Here is a 15,564-nt window from a genome sequence, read left to right as displayed (position 1 = left end):
GAAGATCGTGTCTGCTGAGGAAGTCTGCTTCCCAGTTGTCCACTCCCGGAATGAACACTGCTGACAGTGCTATCACATGATTTTCCGCCCAGCGAAGAATCCTTGCCACTTCCGTCATTGCCCTCCTGCTTCTTGTGCCGCCCTGTCTGTTTACGTGGGCGACTGCCGTGATGTTGTCCGACTGGATCAATACTGGCTGACCCTGAAGCAGAGGCCTTGCCTGACTTAGGGCATTGTAAATGGCCCTTAGTTCCAGGATATTTATGTGAAGTGACGTTTCCATGCTTGGCCACAAGCCCTGGAAATTTTTCCCCTGTGTGACTGCTCCCCAGCCTCTCAGGCTGGCATCCGTGGTCACCAGGACCCAATCCTGAATGCCGAATCTGCGGCCCTCTAGGAGATGAGCACTCTGTAACCACCACAGGAGAGACACCCTTGTCCTTGGAGACAGGGTTATCCGCTGATGCATTTGAAGATGCGATCCGGACCATTTGTCTAGCAGATCCAACTGAAAAGTTCTTGCGTGGAATCTGCCGAATGGAATCGCTTCGTAAGAAGCCACCATCTTTCCCAGGACCCTTGTGCACTGATGCACTGACACCTGGCCTGGTTTTAGGAGTTTCCTGACTAGGTCGGATAACTCCCTGGCTTTCTCTTCCGGGAGAAACACCTTTTTCTGTACTGTGTCCAGAATCATCCCTAGGAACAGCAGACGTGTCGTCGGAATCAGCTGCGATTTTGGAATATTTAGAATCCATCCGTGCTGTCGTAGTACTATTTGAGATAGTGCTACTCCGACCTCTAACTGTTCTCTGGACCGTGCCCTTATCAGGAGATCGTCCAAGTAAGGGATAATTAAGACGCCTTTTCTTCGAAGAAGAATCATCATTTCGGCCATTACCTTGGTAAAGACCCGGGGTGCCGTGGACAATCCAAACGGCAGCGTCTGAAACTGATAGTGACAGTTCTGTACCACAAACCTGAGGTACCCTTGGTGAGAAGGGCAAATTGGGACATGGAGGTAAGCATCCTTGATGTCCAGAGACACCATGTAGTCCCCTTCTTCCAGGTTCGCTATCACTGCTCTGAGTGACTCCATCTTGAACTTGAACCTTTTTATGTAAGTGTTCAAGGCTTTCAGATTTAAAATGGGTCTCACCGAGCCGTCCGGCTTCGGTACCACAAACAGCGTGGAGTAATACCCCTTTCCCTGTTGTAGGAGGGGTACCTTGATTATCACTTGCTGGGAATACAGCTTGTGAATGGCTTCCAATACCGCCTCCCTGTCGGGGGTAGACGTTGGTAAAGCAGACTTCAGGAACCGGCGAGGGGGAGACGTCTCGAATTCCAATTTGTACCCCTGAGATACTACCTGCAGGATCCAGGGGTCCACTTGCGAGTGAGCCCACTGCGCGCTGAAATTCTTGAGACGGGCACCCACCGTGCCTGAGTCCGCTTGTAAGGCCCCAGCGTCATGCTGAGGACTTGGCAGAAGCGGGGGAGGGCTTCTGTTCGTGGGAAGAAGCTGTCTGTTGCAGTCTTTTTCCCCTTCCTCTGCCCCGGGGCAGATATGAGTGGCCTTTTGCCCGCTTGCCCTTATGGGGACGAAAGGACTGAGCCTGAAAAGACGGTATCTTTTTCTGCTGCGAGGTGACTTGGGGTAAAAAGGTGGATTTCCCAGCCGTTGCCGTGGCCACCAGGTCCGATAGACCGCCCCCAAATAACTCCTCCCCTTTATACGGCAATACTTCCATATGCCGTTTGGAATCCGCATCCCCTGACCACTGTCGCGTCCATAATCCTCTTCTGGCAGAAATGGACATCGCACTTACTCTTGATGCCAGAGTGCAAATGTCTCTCTGTGCATCTCGCATATATAGGAATGCATCCTTTAAATGCTCTATAGTCAATAACATATTGTCCCTGTCCAGGGTATCAATATTTTCAGTCAGGGAATCCGACCAAGCCACCCCAGCACTGCACATCCAGGCTGAGGCGATTGCTGGTCGCAGTATAACACCAGTATGAGTGTATATACTTTTAAGGATATTTTCCAGCCTCCTATCTGCTGGCTCCTTAAGGGCGGCCGTTTCTGGAGACGGTAACGCCACTTGTTTTGATAAGCGTGTGAGCGCCTTATCCACCCTAGGGGGTGTTTCCCAACGAGCCCTAACCTCTGGTGGGAAGGGATATAGTGCCAATAATTTTTTAGAAATTAGCAGTTTTTTGTCGGGGGTAACCCACGCTTCATCACACACTTCATTCAATTAATCTGATTCAGGAAAAACTACGGGTAGTTTTTTCACACCCCACATAATACCCCTTTTTGTGGTACTTGCAGTATCAGAGAAGTGCAAAACCTCCTTCATTGCCGTGATCATGTAACGTGTGGCCCTACTGGAAAAATAAGATTTTACTTACCGATAAATCTATTTCTCGTAGTCCGTAGTGGATGCTGGGGACTCCGTCAGGACCATGGGGATTAGCGGCTCCGCAGGAGACAGGGCACAAAAATAAAGCTTTAGGATCAGGTGGTGTGCACTGGCTCCTCCCCCTATGACCCTCCTCCAAGCCTCAGTTAGGATACTGTGCCCGGACGAGCGTACACAATAAGGAAGGATTTTGAATCCCGGGTAAGACTCATACCAGCCACACCAATCACACCGTACAACTTGTGATCTGAACCCAGTTAACAGTATGACAACGTAGGAGCCTCTGAACAGACGGCTCACAACAATAACAACCCGATTTTTTTGTAACAATAACTATGTACAAGTATTGCAGACAATCCGCACTTGGGATGGGCGCCCAGCATCCACTACGGACTACGAGAAATAGATTTATCGGTAAGTAAAATCTTATTTTCTCTAACGTCCTAGTGGATGCTGGGGACTCCGTCAGGACCATGGGGATTATACCAAAGCTCCCAAACGGGCGGGAGAGTGCGGATGACTCTGCAGCACCGAATGAGAGAACTCCAGGTCCTCTTTAGCCAGGGTATCAAATTTGTAGAATTTTACAAACGTGTTCTCCCCCGACCACGTAGCTGCTCGGCAGAGTTGTAATGCCGAGACCCCTCGGGCAGCCGCCCAGGATGAGCCCACCTTCCTTGTGGAATGGGCCTTGACAGATTTAGGCTGTGGCAGGCCTGCCACAGAATGTGCAAGTTGAATTGTCCTACAGATCCAACGAGCAATCGTCTGCTTAGAAGCAGGAGCACCCAGCTTGTTGGGTGCATACAGTATAAACAGCGAGTCAGATTTTCTGACTCCAGCCGTCCTTTTTCAATGCCCTGACAACGTCCAGCAACTTGGAATCCTCCAAATCGCTAGTAGCCGCAGGCACCACAATAGGCTGGTTCAGGTGAAACGCTGACACCACCTTAGGCAGAAAATGAGGACGCGTCCGCAGTTCTGCCCTGTCCGAATGGAAAATCAGATATGGGCTTTTATACGATAAAGCCGCCAATTCTGACACTCTCCTGGCTGAAGCCAGGGCCAGTAGCATGGTTACTTTCCATGTAAGATATTTCAAATCCGCCGATTTGAGTGGCTCAAACCAATGGGATTTGAGAAAATCCAAAACTACATTAAGGTCCCACGGAGCCACTGGGGGCACAACCGGGTGCTGTATATGTAGTACTCCTTTTACAAAAGTCTGGACTTCAGGAACTGAAGCCAATTCTTTCTGGAAGAAAATCGACAGGGCCGAAATTTGAACCTTAATGGACCCCAACTTGAGGCCCATAGACAATCCTGTTTGCAGGAAATGTAGGAATCGACCCAATTGAAATTCCTCCGTGGGGGCCTTCCTGGCCTCACACCACGCAACATATTTTCTCCAAATGCGGTGATAATGTTGTGCAGTCACCTCCTTCCTGGCTTTTACCAGTGTAGGAATGACCTCTTCCGGAATGCCTTTTTCCCTTAGAATTCGGCGTTCAACCGCCATGCCGTCAAAACGCAGCCGCGGTAAGTCTTGGAATAGACACGGTCCCAGCTGAAGCAGGTCCCGTCTTAGAGGTAGAGGCCACGGATCTTCCGTGAGCATCTCCTGAAGTTCCGGGTACCAAGTTCTTCTTGGCCAATCCGGAGCCACGAGTATCGTTCTTACTCCCCTTTGCCGTATAATTCTCAGTACTTTTGGTATGAGAGGCAGAGGAGGAAACACATACACTGACTGGAACACCCACGGCGTTACCAGAGCATCCACAGCTATTGCCTGAGGGTCTCTTGACCTGGCGCAATACCTGTCCAGTTTTTTGTTGAGGCGAGACGCCATCATGTCCACCTTTGGTTTTTCCCAACGGTTCACAATCATGTGGAAGACTTCTGGATGAAGTCCCCACTCTCCCGGGTGTAGATCGTGTCTGCTGAGGAAGTCTGCTTCCCAGTTGTCCACTCCCGGAATGAACACTGCTGACAGTGCTATCACATGATCTTCCGCCCAGCGAAGAATCCTTGCAGCTTCTGCCATTGCTCTCCTGCTTCTTGTGCCGCCCTGTCTGTTTACGTGGGCGACTGCCGTGATGTTGTCCGACTGGATCAACACCGGCTGACCCTGAAGCAGGGGTTCTGCCAGGCTTAGAGCATTGTAACCGCTCTTAGCTCCAGTATATTTATGTGAAGAGACATCTCCAGGTTTGACCATACTCCCTGGAAGTTTCTTCCCTGTGTGACTGCTCCCCAGCCTCTCAGACTGGCATCCGTGGTCACCAGGACCCAGTCCTGTATGCCGAATCTGCGGCCCTCTAACAGATGAGCACTCTGCAACCACCACAGAAGAGACACCCTTGTCCGTGCCGACAAGGTTATCCGCTGATGCATCTGCAGATGCGATCCGGACCATTTGTCCAGCAGATCCCACTGAAAAGTTTGTGCGTAGAATCTGCCGAATGGAATCGCTTCGTAAGAAGCCACCATCTTTCCCAGGACCCTTGTGCACTGATGCACAGACACTTTCCCTGGTTTTAGGAGGTTCCTGACAAGTTCGGATAACTCCTTGGCTTTCTCCTCCGGAAGAAACACCTTTTTCTGAACCGTGTCCAGAATCATTCCCAGGAATAGCAGACGTGTCGTCGGGGTCAATTGAGATTTTGGAAAATTCAGAATCCACCCGTGCTGTTGCAGCACTATTTGGGTTAGTGCTACTACGTCCCCCAGCTGTTCCCTGGACCTTGCCCTTATCAGGAGATCGTCCAAGTAAGGGATAATTAATACGCCTTTTCTTCGTAGAAGAAACATCATTTCGGTCATTACCTTGGTAAAGACCCGAGGTGCCGTGGACAATCCAAACGGCAGCGTCTGAAACTGATAATGACAGTTTTGCACCACGAACCTGAGGTACCCTTGATGTGAAGGGCAAATTGGGACATGCAGGTAAGCATCCTTGATGTCCAGGGACACCATAAAGTCCCCTTCTTCCAGATTCGCTATCACTGCTCTGAGTGACTCCATCTTGAACTTGAATTTTTGTATGTACAGGTTCAAAGATTTCAGATTTAGAATAGGTCTTACCGAGCCGTCCGGCTTCGGTACCACAAATAGTGTGGAATAATACCCCTTTCCCTGTTGTAGGAGGGGTACCTTGACTATCACCTGCTGAGAATACAGCTTGTGAATGGCTTCCAATACCGTCGCCCTGTCTGAGGGAGACGTTGGCAGAGCAGACTTTAGGAACCGGCGAGGGGGAGACTTCTCGAATTCCAACCTGTAACCCTGAGATATTATCTGCAGGATCCAGGGGTCCACCTGTGAGCAAGCCCACTGCGCGCTGAAATTCTTGAGTCGACCCCCCACCGTTTCTGAGTCCGCTTGTAAAGCCCCAGCGTCATGCTGAGGGCTTTGCAGAACCCGCGGAGGGCTTCTGTTCCTGGGAAGGAGCTGCTTGCTGCCCTCTCTTACCCTTTCCTCTGCCTCGGGGCAGATATGACTGTCCTTTTGCCCGCTTGTTCTTATAGGACCGAAAGGACTGCGGCTGAAAAGACGGTGTCTTTTTCTGTTGGGAGGGGGTCTGAGGTAAAAAGGTGGATTTCCCGGCCGTTGCCGTGGCCACCAGATCCGATAGACCGACGCCAAATAATTCCTCCCCTTTATACGGCAATACTTCCATATGCCGTTTGGAATCCGCATCACCTGACCACTGTCGTGTCCATAAACTTCTTCTGGCAGATATGGACATCGCACTTACTCTCGATGCCAGAGTGCAAATATCCCTCTGAGCATCTCGCATATAAAGAAAAGCATCCTTTAATTGCTCTAAAGTCTGTAAAATACTGTCCCTATCCAGGGTATCAATATTTTCAGTCAGGGAATCCGACCAGACCTCCCCAGCACTGCACATCCAGGCTGAGGCGATGGCCGGTCGCAGTATAACACCAGTATGTGTGTATATACTTTTTAGGGTAGTTTCCAGCCTCCTATCAGCTGGATCCTTGAGGGCGGCCGTATCAGGAGACGGTAACGCCACTTGTTTTGATAAGCGTGTGAGCGCCTTATCCACCTTAGGGGGTGTTTCCCAGCGCGCCCTAACCTCTGGCGGGAAAGGGTATAATGCCAATAACTTTTTTGAAATTAGCCCTTTTCTATCTGGGTTAACCCACGCTTCATCACATACATCATTCAATTCCTCTGATTCAGGAAAAACTACAGGTAGTTTTTTCACCCCCCACATAATACCCCTTTTCGTGGTACTTGTAGTATCAGAGATATGCAAAGCCTCCTTCATTGCCGTGATCATATAACGTGTGGCCCTATTGGAAAATACGTTTGTTTCTTCACCGTCGACACTAGATTCAGTGTCCGTGTCTGGGTCTGTATCGACCGACTGAGGTAAAGGGCGTTTTACAGCCCCTGACGGTGTCTGAGACGCCTGGGCAGGTACTAACTGGTTTGACGGCCGTCTCATGTCGTCAACTGATTTTTGTAATGTGCTGACATTATCACGTAATTCCATAAACAAAGCCATCCATTCCGGTGTCGACTCCCTAGGGGGTGACATCACCATTATCGGCAATTGCTCTGCCTCCACACCAACATCGTCCTCATACATGTCAACACACGTACCGACACACAGCAGACACACAGGGAATGCTCTATTGAAGACAGGACCCCACTAGCCCTTTGGGGAGACAGAGGGAGAGTTTGCCAGCACACACCCAAGCGCTATAATATATATGGGAACAACCCTATATAAGTGTTGTATCCTTATAGCAGCTTAAATATAGTAATATCGCCAAAAAAAGTGCCCCCCCTCTCTGTTTTACCCTGTTTCTGTAGTGCAGTGCAGGGGAGAGTCCTGGGAGCCTTCCTCACAGCGGAGCTGAGCAGGAAAATGGCGCTGTGTGCTGAGGAGAATAAGCCCCGCCCCCTATTTCGGCGGGCTCTTCTCCGGAGATTGTGAGATCTGGCAGGGGTTAAATACATCCATATAGCCTCAAGGGCTATATGTGATGTATTTTTAGCCATAAACAAGGTATTATACATTGCTGCCCAGGGCGCCCCCCCCCCGCGCCCTGCACCCTCCGTGACCGCTGTGTGAAGTGTGCTGACAACAATGGCGCACAGCTGCAGTGCTGTGCGCTACCTCAGGAAGACTGAAAAGTCTTCTGCCGCCTGCTTCTGGACCTCTTCCATCTTCGGCATCTGCAAGGGGGGTCGGCGGCGCGGCTCCGGGACGAACCCCAGGGTGAGACCTGTGTTCCGACTCCCTCTGGAGCCAATGGTGTCCAGTAGCCTAAGAAGCCAATCCATCCTGCACGCAGGTGAGTTCACTTCTCTCCCCTAAGTCCCTCGATGCAGTGAGCCTGTTGCCAGCAGGACTCACTGAAAATAAAAAACCTAAAAACTTTTTCTAAGCAGCTCTTTAGGAGAGCCACCTAGATTGCACCCTGCTCGGACGGGCACAAAAACCTAACTGGGGCTTGGAGGAGGGTCATAGGGGGAGGAGCCAGTGCACGCCACCTGATCCTAAAGCTTTATTTTTGTGCCCCGTCTCCTGCGGAGCCGCTAATCCCCATGGTCCTGACGGAGTCCCCAGCATCCACTAGGACGTTAGAGAAATACGTTTGTTTCTTCACCGTCGACACTGGAGTCAGTGTCTGTGTCTGGGTCCGTGTCGACCCACTGAGGTAACGGGCGTTTAATAGCCCCCGACGGTGTTTGAGACGCCTGGACAGGCACTAACTGAGCTGCCGGCTGTCTCATGTCGTCAACAGTTTTCTGTAACGTGCCGACACTGTCACGTAATTCCTTAATTACGGCCATCCATTCAGGTGTCGACTCCCTAGGGGGTGACATCACCATTATAGGCAATTGCTCCGCCTCCACATCATTTTCCTCCTCATACATGTCGACACACACGTACCGACACCCAGCACACACACAGGGAATGCTCTGATAGAGGACAGGACCCACTTAACCCCTTGGGGAGACAGAGGGAGAGTTTGCCAGCACACACCAGAGCGCTATATATGTATAGGGACAACCTTACAATAAGTGTCTATCCCTTATAGCTGCTTATATCTGTTATTTTGCCAAATAAGTGCCCCCCTCTCTTTTTTACCCTGTTTCTGTAGTTGCAGGATGCAGGGGAGATTCTGGGAGCCTTCCTACCAGCGGAGCTGTGTGGGAAAAATGGCGCTGTGTGCTGAGGAGATAGGCCCCGCCCCCTTCACGGCGGGCTCTTCTCCCGCTTTTTTCTGGAAAACTGGCAGGGGTTAAATACATCCATATAGCCCAGGAGCTATATGTGATGTATTTTTTTGCCAAATAAGGTAAATTCATTGCTTCCCAGGGCGCCCCCCCCCAGCGCCCTGCACCCTCAGTGACCGAAGTGTGAAGTGTGCTGAGAGCAATGGCGCACAGCTGCAGTGCTGTGCGCTACCTTATGAAGACAGGAAAGTCTTCTGCCGCCGATTTATGGACCTCTTCTTGCTTCAGCATCTGTAAGGGGGCCGGCGGCGCGGCTCCGGGACCCATCCATGGCTGGGCCTGTGATCGTCCCTCTGGAGCTAATGTCCAGTAGCCTAAGAAGCCCAATCCACTCTGCACGCAGGTGAGTTCGCTTCTTCTCCCCTTAGTCCCTCGATGCAGTGAGCCTGTTGCCAGCAGGTCTCACTGAAAATAAAAAACCTATTTAAACTTTTACTCTAAGCAGCTCAGGAGAGCCACCTAGATTGCACCCTTCTCGTTCGGGCACAAAATCTTAACTGAGGCTTGGAGGAGGGTCATAGGGGGAGGAGCCAGTGCACACCAGCTAGTCCTAAAGCTTTTACTTTGTGCCCAGTCTCCTGCGGAGCCGCTATTCCCCATGGTCCTTTCGGAGTCCCCAGCATCCACTAGGACGTTAGAGAAACAATAGCTAATTCGCCAGGGGGAGGGGCAACCAGGGGAGGGCCTTACTCCCCACTGCTGACGTCCATCCCAGGCTTCTGTGGCCTCCAAATTTATCCCCAGACCCTGTGATCCCTGGTGGTCTAGAGGGAGGAACACCCGAGGAGAACGCTCTGTGTCATCGCTGTCCGATAGCCTCCAACCCGAGACAGCCAGGCTGCGTAAACAAACACTACTTACCCTTCTACCCATGCCCCGGCCACAGGCTAGGTTCATCAGCGTGGGCCTGCTAGCTAGCCCCCACTGGTGCCTGCCGAAATCATCAGCTCAGTTACTGATGTCGCAGTACCGGCGGGAAGTTGTTGGAGCGGTTGCCTCAATACGTCTAAGCCACATAGCGCAGCACACTCTAAAAAAGGGTATATAAAATAACAAAGTTAATAAAAAAAACAAATAAAAAAAACAAAAAACTTGGGACTGTAAAAACAGTCTCACCGTTTTACATGTGCTCCGGCTTCTGCAGCACCAAACAAAAAAACTAACTTCCCTTGGCCAGGAGGCTGGGTTATAGGGGAGGTTGGACTGGAGCATTCTGGGAGCTCAAAAGCTTAACCATTTGGTGCCCACTCCTTATCCAACAATCTACACCCCATGTCAATCCTGTGGATCAACTGTGGACCCTGAAGAATAAAAACCTGTTTTTTTCCAACCCGGTTTTCTTTCTTTCAAGCTTTTCCTTCTTTACTGTTTCCTGAGTGACTACCATCGTGTTTATCCTTCATCCCACCACACAACACATTCTTGCTTCACTCTCTACCTAAGTGCTGTGCTGCATCTATGGACTGGAATGACATGGAAGGGGACTGGAGTGACACAGAGAAGCTGACACGTACTATGTTGGATCTGGCTTTTTCAATGAATTTTATGAGGATATGGCTTTTTCAATGCATTTTATGTTGGATCTGGTCTTTTCAATGTATTTTATACCATCTCCAAGCACCGCCTCTTCCTGTTCAGTGAACGGGGGCCAGTTCTCATCTACCCAGGTTTGCAGCTCACACTGCAACGTGAGCCGGGTTGCAGCGTTTTATAAACTTTCCCCTTTCAGACTGCGCCGCAAGCAGGGTTGCCTAGCAATCACGTGCAATAACCCAGGTTATTGATGGCGGTCTAAAAGGGGTATAAATTATCCATTAATAAAACATCTAAAGTTCTCAGTTAGATACTTTCCCCCTACTGTGAAGATGCAAGAAGTTTTTGTACTTAAACAACATACATTACATTTTTACTTTTGACATCCTTATAATATATATATATATATATATATATATATATATATATATATATATATATATATATATATATATATATATATATATATATATATATATATACACACATACATACACACTTACATACGTATTACAATAAATAAACATCTACAAATATATGATGTAAGAAATCCAAGTTTAAAACACTAAGAAAATCAAGTATGCATATACATTCTCGTATTGTATGCAACACTAGAGAAATGTTTTGTAACCATTTAAGTTAAAGGTGTATACACACTTAGCAAAAAAGTAAACAATATCGCTCAATTTTAACCCTGCTTAGCGATATTGTTTACTATAATCGCACAGCATGTATGCAGCCGACGGTGGCCAATGTGCGGCGTTAACAACCCACGGTGTCAGTCGTACATGCAGCTCGATTTGGACTCCCTGTCACGGCATTACGTCACTGTGCCATATAGCACAGTGTGTACGTCCACTGTCGGGCGGCCTGGGGAGGACACACCAGGCGATGTCACTCATGGAGCACATTACCTAGTATGTACCCACCTTAAAGGGCCCCATACACCACGCGACATGTCAGCCTCCCGGGGGCAGGATCGCCCAAGATACACTGTATGCTGTCCTTTTACATACGATTTATCTTGGGTGATCCCAGCCATGCCTGCGGGGTCGGACCAAATTGAATGTGAAGCACATTCAATCTGGAGGATCCGATCCTCACAGGAACGCACATCGGATCGGAAACGCCTCCAAAAGGCCCGATTTCATCCAATATATCAGGCCGAATGCCCGAAATCGGATGAAATCGGGCATTATGGTCCTAGTGTATGGTGCCCTTTAGTTCTTTTGTGCATTTTATTGAATTACTTTCTGTACAACTATGTGTAAATGTTTTCTTTGAAAATACAAACAAAACAATATACAGCAAGAGGCTGCTTATCGGATCTAAAATGAGGTTATTGTATTTTTCATTACTTACTTGTGCCAATTCATAATATCCAGCCGAACACGCCAAATAAAGAAGACTTTCCCCTTCTTCTGTGTACTCATTTACACTTCTGCCTTCATTAAGCAGCTTACGGACGGCATTTACATCTCCATCTGAACAAGCTTCGGCCAAACTCCGACTGAAACAAATGTTTAATAGTTTAATTTCCAATTTTAATTGGCCATATCTAGATATATGTTGTCAATAGTTATACATAACATGCATCAGTGTTTGAATATGTACAACATAAGCAAGAGATCTAGCCTTTTAACATCAAGAATATTTTCACCAAAAGCAGACAAATTTACAACACCCAGATGCAGCAAAGATATGGAAATGGCTCAAACATCCAGGTAACCAGTAATAAAAGGACTGCCTCTCCAAAGTTGCTAATTTGTCGCAGATCTAAAATCTTCTATAACGTATAAAATTAAGAGGCAAAAGTTTTTGAATGTATTTAAAATGTCCAAAGATAATTTTCGATTGATACCAATTACTGTATGGTGTTTCCATCTGTAGACCGCTGCTTATTTGGCTCTTTTGTATGTGACCATCAGTCCTCAGATATTCCAGATCATTCATAAACTATAATGTCATGTAAATTATCTCAAAGAAGCCAGTATTCAATCATGGCAATGGCAGAATAGCATGCGGAGACCCAAATCATGGGAATAAAAGAAATTTAAAAAAAAATAGAAAAGTGACCCCTATGCCCAGGTAATGTGTATACAGTGCCCATTAAATTAGCTCTACAAGATTAACCATTGGATTATTCTTTTTGGAAAATCATACATTGGAAAGAGCTTATAATATATTTTATATGGAATATAAATTGTATACGTACTTGTCTACCTGTCCTGTATGGAAATTATTGTCTGCTCGCATCCGTGTCAGTGCAGCAGCGGCTTCATCCAAAGCACAACTAACAGAGGAGGTCAGTCTTCTAAGTACTTCAGGGTCTGCAAAGGCTTTTCCATCGGCAGTAGATAATTTTCCAATTCCTTCAATACGTTTATTACAACAAAAACAAAAAAAAGCACCATACAATTAGTTTTTGTGTTGTAAACCTTGCAATATTCCATTAATACATACACCGGTTCACAGCCAAGAGAGGATTGACACGCTACATTTCAGAAACAACTCGCATAGTTGAAAAGTGGCAAATTGTGTTTTAAACTCAGAAAGTGCTTAAAAATAACCCACAATCTTCATCTTGACATATGATGAAATACAGTTTATGCCTTTTACGTCCCACGGTATTAGTCCCTAGCAAGGAATCCATTCTTTTATTTATATTTCAGTTAGGACCCACCTGCCACCAGTTACTATGTGGGAGTAAAAAACAGCAAAGGGGGGGTGCTGTACTCCCTCCAGCAACTGCAGGGTTGACAAAATGCTGACATCTATGGCAGATATTATGCTGGGTACACAGTGGGCGATATATCAGCCGTTCAATTGGACGGTCCATTTATAGGTGCGTATCTCCGATATGTCTGTGAATGAGGTCATTCAGACATATTGTGTCGGCCCTGCAGCACAGATGAAATATTTGTGCTGTTTGTACGCCCACTCATACACTTGCTACAGAGGCCGCTGGCGACTGACTGCACAACCAGGCAGGCACATTAGGACGACGACTGGTAAGTGTGAATGCACTTAACGATCACCCGACAGGTCAGTGGACCAGCCAGATGGCCGATTTGTCCGCCTAGTGTGTACCCAATTCAACAGACCAAGGTGTGTGTTGGGTGGGGGGGGGGGGGAATTCAATTATTCTTCCCTGCAAATGCCACTAGATGGCGCAATTCAGTTATTGCTCTGTTTGGGTGCGATTAGCTGTGGGAGGACGCATTTCAGCTTGCAGACCCAGAGCTGGCAAGCTGAAATGTGTGAAAAGTAGGCTGGGCACCCAAACAGCACTTTTCACATTGCGCTCATTACTAGATGGGTTAAGGTGCTTTACTAGGCTAAACCCATTCTGTTTGGGTGATAAAGAAACATGTCTAAATAGCACCACCTCATCTCCCGTCACTTTAAACTGAGATTGGATGCACAGAAACAACTGAATTGCCCCGCATGTGTTCGTGACTCATTATTACTGGTTAAATGTCTTAGAAATGTTAACCATGTATACTATAATAGGTTTGTTTTATACGTTTAGGGAAGCACAAAATATATTTGGAAGATATGCAGATTTCCAATATCTGTGGAAGACAGCTCAGAATCTTGTCCTGTTTTACCAGTTTCTCTTTATATATGACATGAAACAAAAAAAAATAAAAAAAATTCTTGAATATAAAAATAAAACGGTGTTAAAAACAGACATAATATGAAAAAATAAGAATTTACTTACCGATAATTCTATTTCTCGTAGTCCGTAGTGGATGCTGGGAACTCCGTAAGGACCATGGGGAATAGCGGCTCCGCAGGAGACTGGGCACAAAAGTAAAAGCTTTAGGACTACCTGGTGTGCACTGGCTCCTCCCCCTATGACCCTCCTCCAAGCCTCAGTTAGGATACTGTGCCCGGACGAGCGTACACAATAAGGAAGGATTTTGAATCCCGGGTAAGACTCATACCAGCCACACCAATCACACCGTACAACCTGTGATCTGAACCCAGTTAACAGCATGATAACAGAGGAGCCTCTGAAAAGATGGCTCACAACAATAATAACCCGATTTTTTGTAACAATAACTATGTACAAGTATTGCAGACAATCCGCACTTGGGATGGGCGCCCAGCATCCACTACGGACTACGAGAAATAGAATTATCGGTAAGTAAATTCTTATTTTCTCTGACGTCCTAGTGGATGCTGGGAACTCCGTAAGGACCATGGGGATTATACCAAAGCTCCCAAACGGGCGGGAGAGTGCGGATGACTCTGCAGCACCGAATGAGAGAACTCCAGGTCCTCCTCAGCCAGGGTATCAAATTTGTAGAATTTAGCAAACGTGTTTGCCCCTGACCAAGTAGCTGCTCAGCAAAGTTGTAAAGCCGAGACCCCTCGGGCAGCCGCCCAAGATGAGCCCACCTTCCTTGTGGAATGGGCTTTTACAGATTTTGGCTGTGGCAGGCCTGCCACAGAATGTGCAAGCAGAATTGTACTACAAATCCAACGAGCAATAGTCTGCTTAGAAGCAGGAGCACCCAGCTTGTTGGGTGCATACAGGATAACAGCGAGTGAGATTTTCTGACTCCAGCCGTCCTGGAAACATATATTTTCAGGGCCCTGACTACGTCCAGCAACTTGGAGTCCTCCAAGTCCCTAGTAGCCGCAGGTACCACAATAGGCTGGTTCAAGTGAAACGCTGAAACCACCTTAGGGAGAAATTGAGGACGAGTCCTCAATTCCGCCCTGTCTGAATGGAAGATCAGATAAGGGCTTGTACAGGATAAAGCCCGCCAATTCTGACACGCGCCTGGCCGAGGCCAGGGCCAACAACATGACCACTTTCCATGTGAGATATTTTAACTCCACAGATGCAAGTGGTTCAAACCAATGTGACTTTAGGAACCCCAAAACTACATTGAGATCCCAAGGTGCCACTGGAGGCACAAAAGGAGGCTGTATATGCAGTACCCCTTTTACAAACGTCTGAACTTCAGGAACTGAAGCTAGTTCTTTCTGGAAGAAAATTGACAGAGCCGAAATTTGAACCTTAATGGACCCCAATTTTAGGCCCATAGACACTCCTGTTTACAGGAAATGCAGGAATCGACCTAGTTGAAAATTCCTCCATCGGGGCCTTATTGGCCTCGCACCCCGCAACATATTTTCGCCAAATGCGGTGATAATGCTTTGCGGTTACATCCTTCCTGGCTTGATCAGGATAGGGATGACTTCATCCGGAATGCCTTTTTCCTTTAGGATCCGGCGTTCAACCGCCCTGCCGTCAAACGCAGCCGCGGTAAGTCTTGGAATAGACAGGGTCCTTGCTGGAGCA

At 47.8% G+C, this 15,564-nt stretch overlaps 1 protein-coding gene across 2 annotated transcripts in view; it reads right to left on the bottom strand.

Annotated features, from left to right (window-relative positions):
* Positions 1-15,564, bottom strand: part of ANKHD1 (ankyrin repeat and KH domain containing 1) — a 411,439-nt gene that overhangs the window by 322,532 nt on the left and 73,343 nt on the right. For both annotated transcript variants that reach the window (XM_063928239.1, XM_063928240.1), the window contains exons 3-4: positions 12,460-12,616; positions 11,607-11,754 (exon numbers count right to left, since the gene is read on the bottom strand). In XM_063928239.1, coding sequence (XP_063784309.1) covers positions 11,607-11,754; positions 12,460-12,616 — 305 coding nt within the window. The remainder of the gene's footprint in view (positions 1-11,606; positions 11,755-12,459; positions 12,617-15,564) is intronic.

This window comes from Pseudophryne corroboree, chromosome 6, assembly GCF_028390025.1.
Source record: "Pseudophryne corroboree isolate aPseCor3 chromosome 6, aPseCor3.hap2, whole genome shotgun sequence".
Classification (NCBI taxonomy): Eukaryota; Metazoa; Chordata; class Amphibia; order Anura; family Myobatrachidae; genus Pseudophryne; species Pseudophryne corroboree.
This window is presented reverse-complemented; position numbering and strand designations above follow the sequence as displayed.